This window comes from Netta rufina (assembly GCF_964035555.1).
Source record: "Netta rufina genome assembly, chromosome: 3".
In the NCBI taxonomy this organism is placed as follows: domain Eukaryota; kingdom Metazoa; phylum Chordata; class Aves; order Anseriformes; family Anatidae; genus Netta; species Netta rufina.
In genome coordinates this window covers 3,468,019-3,482,519 of record NC_140125.1, presented here as the reverse complement: position 1 = coordinate 3,482,519, position 14,501 = coordinate 3,468,019, and the positions used below count along the sequence as shown (strand labels likewise).

Sequence of the window (14,501 nt, the reverse complement as noted above, 5' to 3'; positions counted from 1 at the left end):
TGCTATTCTGAGACAGCGTTTTGGCCTGGGGATTGCAGTGGGAAAGGCAGCCACGAAGCAAGCTGAAATTGCAGGCTGCTGTGCATGTAGAGGTAACGAGAAACTCTTGTCCTGTTGTTTTGATAAATGAAATTGCACTGTGGAGAAGCCCGTATTGGCGGGAGGGGCGTTGACCACAGCACACGTGTCATTTTTGGTAATTCCCTCCTTGTTTATCTTCTCCTGGCTCCGCCGTTCCCTGTGGCTGGCGGCCGCCCAGCTGCGTGCCGCGGCGCTCTCCTCCCGGGGCATCCAGCCCGCGCTCCCTGGGCCATGGTGCTGGCACGCTCCCCTTCCCGCGCCGCGCTCTGCCTGCTGTTGCAGGGGAAGCCTCCAGCCTTGATCCCAAACAGCCGGCTGCCCCGTCAGCTGGAGCGCATCAGCTGGAGCAGCCTCCTCCAGCGGGTGGAAACATAAACACCCGGCGCTGGGGATTTTTCCTCCTCCTCCTCCGTTTACTTTTCTTACGCGCAGAGCCAGAGCCAGCTGTTCCCCATCCAGGCGCGGATCTCTGCCAGGGCTCACGCGCTCACAGAATTTCGTTCATTGTAGTGCAGCCTCCTCCGGCGCCTCTGTGTGTGGAGAAGGACCTGGGGAGGCCAGAGCTGTCCCTGTATCGCCCTGCACGCAGCCCACACGGCTGGGGGGGGGGGGGTTCAGGTGTGCGCCCCACGTGTGCGTCCTCCCCGGGGAGTGCAGGTGGGGCCCCAGCAGCTGCACCCAAGCCTCCAAAACCCAAATGTCAGGGCTGTGCCTGCTGCCACAGAGCCTTCGCCTGCACGCGTGGGTGTAGGAGTTTCACATCGTTATCTACTGGGGGAAGGGGGGAGCTGAAAGCTGCCCCAGCCCCTGGCTTGAGGGGCTCACTGAGCCCCCCCCCCTCCCTGTGGACACTGAGGATGCCCCTGGGGACACGCTGTATGGGCTGGGGGGCTGTAGTCACCGTGATTTTACCATCCCGGGCTCTCTGCTTTGCTGCGAATTCCTCTGGCTGTGGGCTGGTGGGGGGACCCTAAGGGTAGCACAGCTGGTAGGGACAGCTGGGGCCACTGCCCACGCTCCACAGGGCTGGGTGCAGGCTGCTGCTACCCGTGGTATTTTCCATTGAAAAGGGTAAAAGCATCCCAGGGCGGTGGCTGTGTGAGCAGGGTGACAGAAGGGTGGTCGGGGGGGGGTGGCAGGGGCCTCCTCTTTTCTAACCGACTTTTAATCAAAGCTCTTTTTTAGCAGCTTGTTTAAAAAAAAAAAAAAAAAAAAAGTGCAAAAACCCAAAACCCCAGCTGGCAAGGCTGATGTTTCCTCTGTGTGCGCCGAATCCACGCTGATGAAGATCTCTAGGTATCCCCAGAGTTGCCCTTTAGAGATAACTCATCTTGGGGCCTCCACCACCCACGCCCAGAGGAGAGATTTCCTGGCGCGTGGGTGGCTTGCTCTTTCTTCTGCAGAAAACCTAACTTTACTCATTTTTTGTTCTGTGCCATGGTGCCCTTCATGAGCCCAGGGCCCCTGCCAGGGTCTGACACTTGCTTCTCTTGTTTTCTTGGTGGCCACCCAACCCCAGGCAGCCGGGGCCTGAGCCCTTGCTGCCAGTAAAATCTCCCTAAACCCAGCTTGCCAGGCACCAGAGTTCTCAGTTCCATTTAAAAAGGAGGAGAAAAGAAAGGCAAAATTTGAAGTTAGAAGTCGCGGACACCTCCCCATGGAGCCAGACGCATGGTAACCCAGCACCTCTCCCCCGTCCCATAGGCTGTGGCACTAACATCCCCCCAGGTCCTGCTGACAGCACCTGGGTGTCCCCAGCTCAAAGGGGCTTGGGTGGCACCTTCACACCTTCGTCCCATGCCACAGGTAGGGTTTTTTGGGTACTCCTAGCAGGTGCCAGCACCCAGTGCGCATCCCACTGCTGCTGGAGTATCCACATTATCCCACACCCCTGCCACTCCCCAGCACCCTGCTTCTACCCGAGCAGCCTCCTCCTTCTCCCAGATAAGCATCTCCCTCTTTTTCTCTTGCCCCGCGACATCTTCGAGGCTCTTCAGATGATTCACGAGCAGGTCTGCGCCTGTTGGTGTGCTCGGAAGGCTGAAAAATGACAGCGTTTTGCATGAAGCGTGCCCCCGTGCCGCTGCGCTGTGGTAAAGGTCAGGCTCCAGCGCCGATTCAGATAAAGCCTCGTATTTAAGGCATGTGGCTTAAACTGATTTTATCTGCCAGCATCAAGTGAAATAGCATTTATCACAATGGGCTGGAGAAGCAGAAGTCATTTTTTTCCATTCCTGGGTGCCACACAATTTAAAATATTTGAGCTCAGCGAGCAGCTGAGTGCACAGGGTGTCTGGTTTTTTTTTTTTTTTTTTTTTAGTGCTCTCCAATATCACGGGCTTCCAGCTCTCCGCGGTGAGGGTGTGCTGGCAGCACAAGTGGCCCTTAGCCGGGTGCCGTCTCCTTTTCCCATTCCCTTGTCCCCACAGTACTGGGTGCCTCGGCCCTGGGATGCTCATGGCCACACTGGTGTGGCGGAGCCAGGGTGCGAGGCTTGCCGGCAGCCTGCCACGCCAAGGCAGCACCTCCAAAATTTATCCAAGGGTCGATCTGGTGGTGGACAGCGCAGCCGAAGCCTTGAGGTGGGACAGAGGGGAAGGCTGGGTTTCTGGTGGGCAGAGCCAGGCTGAGGGCACACGCGAAGGAACACCTGGGTGACCCCAGTGGGGTTGGGGACCTAGGGCAGGCGCTATCCCCACTCCTCTCAGTGTTCATCCCAAGCAGGTGCTGCTACTGGGGTCAAGGCCTCCGAATGATGCCGGTGGCTCGTGCAGTGCCCAGACCCGGAGCGTTTTTGGGGGTGGGTGAGAGCTGCCCTGCTTTGCGGTTCCCTGGGGCGCAGGGCCCTGGTGCGCATCCCCAAAACCATGCCTGAAGGCGGGCTGTCACGGAGGTGCAAGGGCCGGCCTGTTCCCGCAAGGCGTTTACCCGACAGCCTTTCTGTTCGCGTGAGCCACCCACGCAGAAACCAAACCGAAGGGCGAGGAGTAAATAGTAGAAGCCTCTGACTGTCGACGCCGTGCGTGCTGCGCTGCCTCTCCCCTTCCTTGCTCATCCCTGGCTTGCCCCCAGGGGCTGGGTGTAATGGGCAGCCCCTAGCCTACACCTTCATCCCTGATGAGCTTTTCCCAATTAATTGCCCCCCCGGTGGTGGTGCCGGCGGGGGCGGCAGGGCCAGAGGAAGCTGTGGTCGGCTGCCGCGGCGCAGGTTGGAGTCCGTCACCACAGAACATGCCGGCGGGCGCTCAGGCGAGGCACGCCTCGAGCGAGCCTGCCTCTTCCCCGCTTTTTCCTCCCCCTTCTCTCGTTTCCGAGTAAAATTCAGCACCGGCGTGCGAGGGGTGCGCGTGCAAGGGGCGGCGTGTGGCATCGCGCAACAGCGTCTGCACAGCCAGCGGGGGCTCACGGGCCGCCCGTGCTGCAAGGGGCGTGCAAGGCCGCGCGTGCCCGCTGCTGGGGGTGGGGGGGGGGGGGGGCTGCGCGTTCCCGCCCGCGGGAGGGCAGCGGAGGTGAGCGGGCGGGGCCGGGGGCGGCGCTGGCGGCGCTGGTAAACACGGGGAGGGGAGGGGAGGGGAGGGGAGGGGAGGGGAGGGGAGGGGAGGGGCGGGCAGCGGGAGCCCCGAGCGCGGCGGGAGCACCGTGAGCGGGGACGGGACGGGACGGGACGGGACGGGGGAAGGAGAAACGGGGAGGAGGAGGAGGAGGAGGAGGAGGAGGGGAGGGAGGAAGGAGGAGAAGGAGGAGAAGGAGAGGGAGGGGGAGGACAGGCTGGGGAGGGCGGGGGGGCTGCGCGGGTACTGCGGGCAGAACAATGGGGCCGGGCGGGGAGGCGGGGAGGGGGAGGAGGAGGAGGAGGAGGAGGAGGAGGAGGCGGGGAGGAGGGCGGCAGCAGCAGCAGCAGCAGCAGCAGGAGGAGGAGGAGGAGGAGGAAGGGGCGGGGGCAGCCCCGGCCGCCCGCCGCTCACCGCGCTCCGCCCGCAGGCGCCGCGCAGCCCGATGGCCAAGCAGCCCCCCGAGGCGAAGGCGCAGCGCGGCCGCCAGGCTGGGCGGCTGCCCCCGGCCGAGGGGCCGGGCCCGGCGGCGCAGCTGAGGCCCGGAGCCCCCGCCGCCCTGCCCGGCCTCCCCGCGGCCGCCTCCTTCTCCTCGTCCTCCTCCTCCTCGTCCTCCTCCTCCTCCTCGCCGTCGTCGTCGGCCGCCGCCCGGCCCGTCTCTCCCGGCAGCCCGCCGCGGGCGCAGCCGCCGCCCGCCAGCCCCGGCCCGTTCGCCACCCGCTCGCCGCTCTTCATCTTCGTGCGGAGGTCGCCGCTGCTGTCGCGCTCCTCCAGCGGCTACTTCTCCTTCGAGGCCGAGCGCAGCCCCGCGCCCATGAGCTGCGACAAGGCCACGCAGACCCCCAGCCCGCCCTGCCAGGCCGTCAGCCACTACCTGAGCGCCATGGGTGAGTGAGCCAGCCGGGGTGCGCGCACCGCCTGCCGCACGCTGCCAGCCCTCGAGGTGTCGGCGGCGCGAGGCCAGCGCTCCGGGCACGCGTTGGCTGGGGCTCGGCCGCGCTCCGGCCCCGCGGCGCTTCCCGCGAGGAGCGAGGGCGCGCGGGGCTTCGTGCCGCCCTGAGCGAGGCGTGCTGCTGCTGCTCGCTCGCTTCCCTGCCTTGGCTTTGCGGGCGCTTTTTCTGCTTCCTCTTCCAACTCCCTCGGCACCCGGCAGTGGGTCGGAGGTGCCATGGGCGCGATGCTCCCGCTCGTTTCGGTGAAACCGCAGTGGGCGCTTGGCAGCGGCGCGGTGGCGGGCGGCTGTTTACCCGCGGCTCGCCAGGTAAGCGGCAGTGGAAGCCTCTAGCGGCAGAGCCGCAGCCCGGCTCCCGCGGCGCGCTGCCTTTCCTCCCCGTGATTAATTCCCCGCCGGCAGCGGAGGAAACCTTTGGGCTTCCGCCCGGCGAGACCCGAGGGAGGTGGGCGCGTTCCCACGGAGCGGGGCAGGTAGCGCTTCCTGGGGAATAACAAACGCCGGCTCCAAGCTTTACGCGATCAAAACATCTGTTTTTTTTTTTTTTTTTCATGGTTAATGGCTGTGGTTACAGCTGCAGAGTGCTTACTGTAACATGCCCTTAGGAAAGATTTTCTGACATTATTGCTGTAATTACAGCTTAATGCAAGTTTCACAACCTTGTGTAGCAAACACACGTGGCACCGCCAGACAAGGATGCTGGAGTTGTGCGGCACGGAGGCACGGGTGGTTTTGAAGCAGCAAATAGCTTTTTTTTTCTGGTACTTCAGGAAGAGGTTGAAGTTTGCCCTGATTTTTCTGAGCTCTGGCTTTTTCACATCCATACAGAGAGCTCAGCGAAAGTTGTCGAGACACAGATTTTACTCCAGCCTTTGTTCTGTTATTGTTGCTAGGGGCATCATCCTAAACAGCCTTAAGGCAGTGGAAAATACTTGAGCTGCGTACAAGGGACCCTTGGCTACTTTCAGACCCTGTGAAGCTGGAGGCACGGGGCTGTTTTATTCCCGGTGAGGGGCTGCAGGCCCCCAGCTGTGACCAGGGGGTGGGGACGGGCTCTGCGTGGTGGGCGAGGACACGGGGTGGTTATTGCCAGCGCTTGATCTGCGCGCTTCTGCCTCTGCCGGGTGCGTGCCGTCAGATTCCCACGTGGTGCGAGGAAATCCCTCTATCCCCCTGGAGGGAAGCAAGCAGAGGGACTTCGTGCTGAGTTTCTGTGTGCATGTCTTAGTGGAGATGCCGACTGAGCAGTGGGGGCATGTGTGGGCGATGGGTGCCCGCTGCCCCCAAAGCAGCCTGCTGTTGTTTTTGCGGCTCCTTTAGGAGTCAGGAGGGAGGAGGCAGGGTGGAAGTTTCAGTGTGGAGTGATGGGTTTGTGTTTGCAGCAGCAGGAGAGGGGACTTTTGCGTGGCAAGCTATTGCAAGGGCTGCGTTTGCAGCTCTGCCCAAGACTCTCTTGGTTTGCTGTGTCTGCTTTCAAGATTCAGGAGATTTTGCGTTGGTGTCGTGTTCTTGCGTGTGAAATGGCCAAAACCGTGTGTGAGAAACAGGGTGGGTGTGAGGTGGAGATGTTCTTGGGTGGGAGGCGGGGAGCACCCTGATTTGCAATGCTGGTGTGGTGTTCTGGGAAGGGTGCTCTCGAGGAGAAGAGGAGGAGGAGCTGTGGTGGTGAGCAAAAGAGATGATGCTGGAGACTGCATGGCGGGGCAGTGGGGGAGATACGGAGGAGGAAACAGAAGGAGAAGCCTGCTTTTCTTCAAAAAGTGTGGCAAAGAAGGGCAGTGGCATGCGTGGGGATGGCCTGCCCATGGGAGTGCTCAAAATAACGTCACCCGAGACCAGAACCCAGCTGTTTGGTGGTGCCGTAGGAATCTTAGGCTGATATTTCGAGTCTTTGGCTCTCAATGGGAGCGGATTGCTTTGCTTGCTGCTCTCCCAAAGGGCAGCTCTGTCTAAAGGAGCAGGAGGTGCGCGCGTGGGTTTTGTACGTGGTTTACTGGATGTGTTTGGAGCAGGTGCTCTGTAAATGAGACTTCCCTGTGCTGTTGGGATCTTGATGTGCTTTCCTACCCTCCAAGAGAAGGGAGAGAAGTGTGAACTTCTCACTGCTTGTGGATGAACCTGTTTGGTGTTCTCCAGCAGCGTGTGAGAAGAGCAAACCCCCGGCTGCTGTGAGTAGAGCCCTCGCTGAACCCTGAAGTGAGGCCTCGAGTGAGAGGTGGAAAGGGAAAGGGGTGCTTTCATGTCAGTCTAGCGTGACAGGGGGAAATCCTCCATCAGCAGGAGAGGTGAATTTAACGGGGAAACCTTAAACCGAGAAGCTGGAGGTGTGTGTGTGTGTTTGTGCTGGCGCGGTGTGGGCTGGGTGTTGCTCACACTCTGATGCCTCAGTGGTGCGGTGGAGCTCTGCGTGCCTGACCTGGTGTTTCATCCAAGGTTGTTTTCCTGTGTTTTACGGGCTTTTCCTGAAGGGGATTTGAATTATGCAACCCCAAAGGTGGACGCGGTTTGGGTTTTAAACATGGACACAGCAACATTGCCCCGCCAGGCTGCCCTGTCCCACCTGGCTGGCAGCATTGGCCAGGGAAGCTTCTCACAGACCTCCTGGCCTTCAGAAGCTTTTGTATGTTTACCGAGTTGGGGGGTGTGGGAGACATTGCCACTCTCCCTTGATGGCATCTGCTTTAATAGGGCAATTAGGGCCCATGGAGCTGTTGGGCAGTCGTTTGGTCCCTTGGCCTCCATGAGGCGAAGCTCTGGAGGAGCCACCACGCGTGGATGGGCTGAGGCCCGGGGCCGCCTCCCCTCGCGTCAGGCGGCGTCAGCTCCCAGTATGACTGTGGCCACCCCAAGCACGCTCTGAAAGTTCCTCTGACTGTTTCTGCAACCGATTATGACTGGACGCTTTTGATATTGCGATCCGGCAGTGCCGCAGAAAGTCCTTTCTGAAAACCTCAGCCCGATTTCACTCTCAGCCACCGTGCCCTTGCGGCGGTGTGATGCCGGGGCAGGACCGATGGAGCGAGCGGGAGAGCCATGCCGGGACCGCTTCATGCCAGCGGTGTTTCAGACAGGCCTGGATCCCGCGCGTGCCTTCCCGGAGCGCCGAGGCTTTGCCACCTTTCATTCAGCAGCTTGGGAAATAAATAGCATGGGGCCGTCCCCGGGAAGGCAGCGGGCACCGCTCCTGCGCTACTACAGTGTGAAAACAAAACAGCTCCCCAAGCCAAGCAGTGTCAGCTTGGCTCAGAAATAAATTTTCCAGTCAGGTCGGAGCCAGACTTCTTATTTAATTTTTTATTTATTTTTTTATTTTTTTTAAACTGCCCTACTAATCCTTTGAATATTTTGAGATTGGAAGCTATTTGTATTCCCTCGCGAGTCCTTTTAAGCTTTCGTGCCAAGTTTGTGAAATGCTCTGTTTTGTTTTGTGTGCTGTTTTTTTTGGTAGTTTTATTTATTTATTTTTTTTTTTTCCCTCTTAAGGCTGCATTTCTTGCTCAAATCTGAGCTTCTCGTGGCAGGAGGGGGCAGAGGTGGCACAGGTGCTGCACCAGGGCTCGCCTGGGTCAAAGGCTGTTTCTTTCCCCCTCAAATATTTGGGGCATTATGCGTTGTTTTATCACATGTTCAGAAACTTCTTAAAATGGAGACTAAAGGGGTTGGTTCTGTATAGTTGTGTAATTGATGTATTAGCTCTTTTTTTCTTTTATTAGCCAGTGCCATTTTCTTGCGCCTGGTTTATTTTCTGCTGAAGAGCTGGAACGTAAAAATTGAAGTGCAGAGCCTTCCAGTCCTGTTGGGGAGCTGAAAAATCCACAAGTTTGCTCAAAGTGCAGTTTCTCCAGTTGTGGCTTTCTTCTTAGCATGGCAAAAATAATTGTTTTCCTTTTCTTGCTGGATGCCTCAGAACTGTTTGGAGAAGAAATGTGAGAATTAGATTAAACTATCAAGACAGAGGTTTTTTAAGGTTTCAGAAGAAGTTGCTGCTCTGCCTGCGAGAAATCATTAGGTTTAGAAAGGGGGGCATAAGGTTTTGCTAGGGAAAGAAATTGAAGAGCAGCAGCTCCGTTTTCCTCAGCTTTTCCTCCTTGTTTAAGAAGGAACCAGTGCTTGGATGTGCCACAGGAAGCGCTCCAATAGGAAGCCTATAATAAATTAATAAATAAAAGCCTAATAGTAATGGACAACCAATATGGAATTAAAACCTGTCTACAATACACATCGTACACATCAATTCACAGTTGCACTCTTTCTGGGTTTAATAGAGTATTTGTTGTTGTGTTGTGTTTTTTTTTTTTTTTCCCTCGTGTTCATCTGTTTCAAATGCTTGTTTTTGTTCTGTGCAGCTTCCAGGTGGCGGTCTCACTCGCTAGCAGAAGAAATACAGCCAGAAATATGGATTGCACAGGAGCTGCGGCGCATTGGAGATGAATTCAATGCCTCCTATTGTCCAAGAAGGGTAATTTTCTTATTTTTACTTTCCATTTCTTTACACTTAGTCTCTAAAAGGGAAAAGCTTAATCATATCTGGAAACTAGCTCTGCGGCAAGTGTTTTGTTCACTCAAATGTAGAAAAGGATGCGCGGGTGGTTGCATTCACCCGGGTGCAGGGGCGTGCTGCCTGCGCTGCGGAGTTGTCCGCTGTTGCAGTGTCATTAAATGCACTCAGAGTCACCAGCGAGTTGGGACCGGAGACTTTCAGTTATTGCAGCTTTGTTCCCAGTACCAAGAGCCAGTAAAGCATGGTCTGCTGCTGGGTTAGGACCAAACCTGGTGGTGATGAGGGAAAAAGACATCTAAAAGTTGAAGCAAGTAAAGTTCAGGTATGGTTTTGGGACAGCATCAAAAGGAGCCGTGCTGGGAGGCTGGCACTGTTGGGTTCCAGCGCTGGTGTTTTAAGGGAAACGTGCTGGGAGCCAGCACAGCTTCCCAGCTTGTCCAGTGCCCACATTGCTGCTGCAGAGGATCACGTGTGTCCTGGTCGCAGACAGGGATGAACCTGTCTGATAGCTTATAAGCAATTGACAACAGGAGCTCCTTCAAAAAGCATGTGTTTATAAGATTGTGAAGTCTCACCTTTAGTGTTGCAACAAAAATGGGTGGCACTAATACAAATAAGAAACAAGCCAGCACCAAGAGAGATGAAGTAACAGTAGTTTTCAGAAGAACATTAGCCAGTAACTTGCCTGTTGTACATCTCTCATGGCTGCGTGTTCGTACATGTGATTTCCAGTCCATCTACTCTTCCTTTTCCTCGTCTGTGGGAAGAAGAGTCAGAAGTAGAGGCGTTGGTGACGACATGCTGACTACCCGGATCTTTATCCATCCTCCCCAGCTCGTGAGTCACCCCCGCAGCATTTCCTCACCACGTCCAGGGTCTGTACAACAGCTGCCTTCAGGCAGAAACTCTCCCCCAAAATGGGCACCAAGCTGCTGCAGTCCGGCACCTACTCCACAGCCTTTCAGCACTGCCTTGCTTGCAACTTGTACATCACTTTCTTTCCGAATGCTCCCACTTTTCTGCCATGCTAGGCTGCTCTGTTGCAAGCCCATGCTTGATGTGACTCTGTGGGTGATGTGAGAAATGCATCCTGCGTGGTTTGTACTCACCTGAGCGTGTTCTGTGACCCGCTGCGTGGCGGAGGGTTTCCTTCAGCTGCGCTCCTGCAGTGGTTCCCAGCAGAGCATCCAACCCGCTCATCTGGGGAAAGAACTGAAACAGGGCCACTTATGGCTTGTTAGATGACATTAGTGTGGCTTGTCATGCATGACCCTAAAAACACCGAATGCCTGCAATAACATCAGAAGGATGTGATACAGGCTGTGCCTATTGCTGCCTGGCTGGGTTGAGAGCACTGAGTAGTTCCTTAGTGTCTGTAGCTCAGGTGCTCTGCAACAGCTACTGCGGCGTCCTGGTTGCTTGTGGTTACCCATCCCAGTGCTCCCCTGCATCGAGTCACCTGTCATGCTAATTCTTTTGAATTTATGCTTTTTTTTACCCCCTGCTTTGGAGTCAGCGGCTTCCCCTGTGGATTTGCTCTCATTTTCCCTTGCTGCCATGCATGTGGATGAGGGCTGTGCAGGTCCACAGGGGAATGCAGCATTCCCCTGTTCTCTGGTGGCAAGGACAAAGTAGCATCGCCTCCCGCGGGCTTAATTACAATCTGATGAATTCCTGTTGTCTATTGCATCCAGAAACAAGCGGCTTGCAGAGCATTTAAGTAATTGCTGTGGATTTATTGTTCCCACTGTGCCTGGCTATTGCTCCCTGAAACACTGTCTTTTCCCGCTGCAAACAGCGTGCTGTTGAGGAATAAACTTGCACATGCGGGACTGGATCAGTGGCACAGCACCTGGGAAGGGAGGAACAGGAGGATTGTAGCCCATGTCCCTGTCCTCGTCCTCGTTCCTGCCTCGCGGTGGGCGCAGCCCAACTTGTTCGGGTTTGCCCTTTGAGCGCAGAGCCGCGGCGAGGGTAGAAATGGGGAACTAAGAGTGGTGCCAAAACAGCTCTCGCCAGACAGGTCGGGGCTGTTGGACGGGTCTGCACTGCTGCTCTGCCCCGGCCTGCACCCGGGAGGAGTGCAGGGGTCCCTAAAAGCAACCCTCTTTTGTTTTGTGCCTTCCCTTAAAGTCTCCCCAGGGCAAAACGAGTGGGAATCTGGCAGTTCAGCATCAACCCCCTCCTTGTCCTTGCTGGCAGATTGAGCAAACAGCAGCGGCCACAGTGCTCTACTGCCACACAGCTCAGCTCCACACCGAGGCTTTTGTTACACGGAGGATATGTGGCATGCCAAAAGCTGTGCCATTTGCCCTCTCTCCTCCCAGCTCGAGGGTGCTGAAGCATCCTCTGCAGGTGACGAGTGTGCTCGGCGTGCGTCACGGCCCCGTGCCAGAGAGAAAAGTTTGCATATCGGTGTAAACAGCGTGATTTCTCTCTTCAGGGCATGTACGGACATGGTTTTGCTGCACTAAATATAGCCCGAACTGCACCGCTTTCTGACAGCACAGAGAAGGAGAGGTGGTGACACTGAGGCTTCTGTTTCAATGCTTGAAAAAGGCGAAAAGCTCAAAAATCCAATGCTCTGTGCTGATTGCTGCTGTGAAATAATGAAGAAAAACTTGCTTCAAGGAGAAGCGCTCTGCTGCCATGGCTGGCTCATGGTGTCCCATGAGCAGCGCCTGGAGCCCTCAGAGCTGAACCTGCAGAAAGCTGCCACCATCAGCAGGGACCTGCTGGTGCTGCTCTTCCTGCTGGGGGTCCTTACTTTTTCCTTTTTTTTTTTTTTTTTAAATTTCTTATTATTACCTCCCTGCCTCTTGTAGCAGGGCTTACTGCTTGTTTGCCACGTTTCAGCCCCCCGGCAGCGTTACATGCTTCCCACGTGAGGGGGGACAGTGCCATGTCCCCATTGAGCCTGTGAGGCAAATGTGCATGGGAACAGGCAGCTTCGGCCCTCTGAGTATTATAAAGCTTTTTATTGAAAGAAAACATGGAAGGTAGCTGGGTTTATTTAAAGTGCTTGATATTGAGCTTGTGAAATCTCTGCTTCCAGGTTTCGTTTGCAGGAGCTGAGAAGTGCCTGCTCAGCCCTGCTCAAAAGCATCAGGGGGTATTTGCCCTGTTTGTGTTTTATTGTCCCTGCTCAGAAGAAATTTTGAGTTGACTTTCACAGAACTGGTTCAATTTAAGTTCAACGTGGGCAGGAGCAGTCCCAGAGGGTGGGCATGGGGGCATAGTCTTTTTGCAGCAGTTTTAGCTTCACCTTGGTTTGGTGCACAGATGGGGTGTCAGCAGTGGCTTCTCTAGCAGTAAAGCACTTGATGGCATTGAAATGGGTCTGTCTTTTCATCTTTTCCCTCTGTGTTTGCCTGTCAGGGCAGGCTCCCATGCAGTTTTTCATGCCACTATTTTGTTTGCTTCAAAAAACATTCGCTAGGGTTCAGCACGGTCAAAATGCAAAATTAAAATCATCTTGGTTTCGACCACCGCTTCTAACAAATTTTGGAGTCTCATCTGTATTAAATTTCTTGAAACAAGCTCAGTTGGTAAATGCAGACCTCCTGTAGTCGCAGCAGCACTGTGGGGAGAAGACTGGCAAGGAAGGTGCCATGTCTACCTCCTCCTTTCCCACGTCCAGGCAGTGTTGCAGGAGGTGTTTGTCTCGTGGGGGCTGTGCAGTTGGGAATTAAAGTCACTTTTTTACCTTGTTTTCCTTCTAGGGTTTCTTGGATAACCACGTGGGAAACCCCCAGATCATTATTCTGCGCCTCCTGCATTATATCATCCGCCTCATCTGGAGGATGCAGTGACGCCATGCGGCACGGGGCACTGGGACTTGATGACTTCTTCCAAAAAAAAAAAAAAAAAAAAAAAGATGAAGAAGAGCTGGTGCCAGAGCCTGGCACTTCGAAGCCGCCCTCCCCACTGGGACGCACGATGGCTGGATGAGGGTGAATTTCCCACACGGACCTGCCAGGACTCCCCGAAGCTGGATTTTATCTGAGAGTGGTGTTTACTGTGTTTCTCTCAATTTTTAAAAAAAAATCTTTCTTTTTTAAAAAGGACTTGGAAAATACTCAGTGATGGTTGACTCCTGTTCCATCATCGCTTCCAGGAACTTACCAGCTCTTCTTGGATATTCCCAAAAAAACAGCGGAGCCAGCTGATCTGCAGAGCTGCCTTAGTTTGTGCTGCAGCCACTGCGCTGCCGCCTCCTCCTGGCTGCCAAAGAGGATGAGGAGGGAAGAAGGGCAGAGGGATTTCAATCAGCACTTCTCTTACCTGTAAATACCTAATGCTACCCCAAATCTAAATTCATTTGCATCATGCAAATAGCCTATTTCCTGCTGACTGATTGTTTTTATATATAATTTTTTTTAAATTCTGAATTTCAAGACTTAGCTGTCAGATTCCCAGGGTCCAAAATATCACAACCAACCAACCAAACAAACAAAAAACAATCCACCAGGTTGCCTTTTTTTAGAAATTCTTTCTATAAGACGTGTGAAAATGCTTCTGTATTGTATATTATAATATATAACGGTGACTGAGTAATTCAGCAATAAACCATTCTTGGAGGCAGGTTAAAACAGTTCCCAAAACACTGCAGTTTTGCACCCAGAGACAGGTCCTGCTGTTTGACTCCAGGAACTGCTTTAAGGCATGGTTAGTGTGTTGCTGTTAAACCCAGGAGGGTTTGTGGCACATTGGATGTTTTCTGGGATCTTCTGTTCAGACAGGACCAGGACGATGGGAGAAGCCAGCCAGGTACGGGCATGGAGATGAAGACCCCGAAGGCTCCTGTGAGGGGATCCAGCTGGAAGAAGGGCCATGGCAGTGCTGCAGGACATGGACTTGCACGTGCCTGCTGTTAAGGTGTCACCGACCTATCATTGACTTGCTCGACATGGAGCGTTGGGTCTGCTCCCCACTGACTGCCTCGGGAAGGTCTTCTCCACGTGCCACATCTCTTCCTTCCACCTGGGAAGACCTCAGCGGGTGTTTGTTGCCTCAGGACAATGCCCTGTCTCCTCTCCCAGCTGTAGACCATCCCGTGTGGCTCAGGAAGCTCTATGAGAGGCCCAGGAGGCCACCAGCAGCAGCAGGATCTGTGACCCTGCCCATGGAGGCCCCACCACCATCTCTGGTTCATCTCACGCGGGATGCTTCTGCACAGCAGGCGCTTTTGGGGCATGCAGTTGCTCCGACTGCTCGCGTATCTATGCACAAACATACTTCTCTTGCCTTCAAAGCTGTCCTCTTCCCTCTGGCTGGTGTAGATGGTCCTAAAATCACCTTCCAAATGCTGCAGTTAGTTCTGGTTTCTCCAGCACTGTAGAAGAAAAATCAAACCCAGTCCCACAATAGCATTTTTTTCCTACTATGTTGCAATATATGTGTCAGGAGAAGCTGT

At 55.1% G+C, this 14,501-nt stretch overlaps 1 protein-coding gene across 1 annotated transcript; it reads left to right on the top strand.

The window, feature by feature from the left end:
* Positions 1–4,077: 4,077 nt before the first annotated feature.
* On the top strand, positions 4,078–13,848 carry BCL2L11 (BCL2 like 11; the record flags this gene model as incomplete). The annotated part of the gene is made up of 4 exons (XM_084283387.1): positions 4,078–4,519; positions 8,931–9,043; positions 12,808–13,371; positions 13,824–13,848. 3 exons carry the CDS (start codon positions 4,078–4,080, stop codon positions 12,895–12,897), a joined length of 645 nt encoding a protein of 214 aa, XP_084139513.1. The 3' UTR covers positions 12,898–13,371; positions 13,824–13,848.
* Between the last annotated feature and the right edge of the window lie 653 nt (positions 13,849–14,501).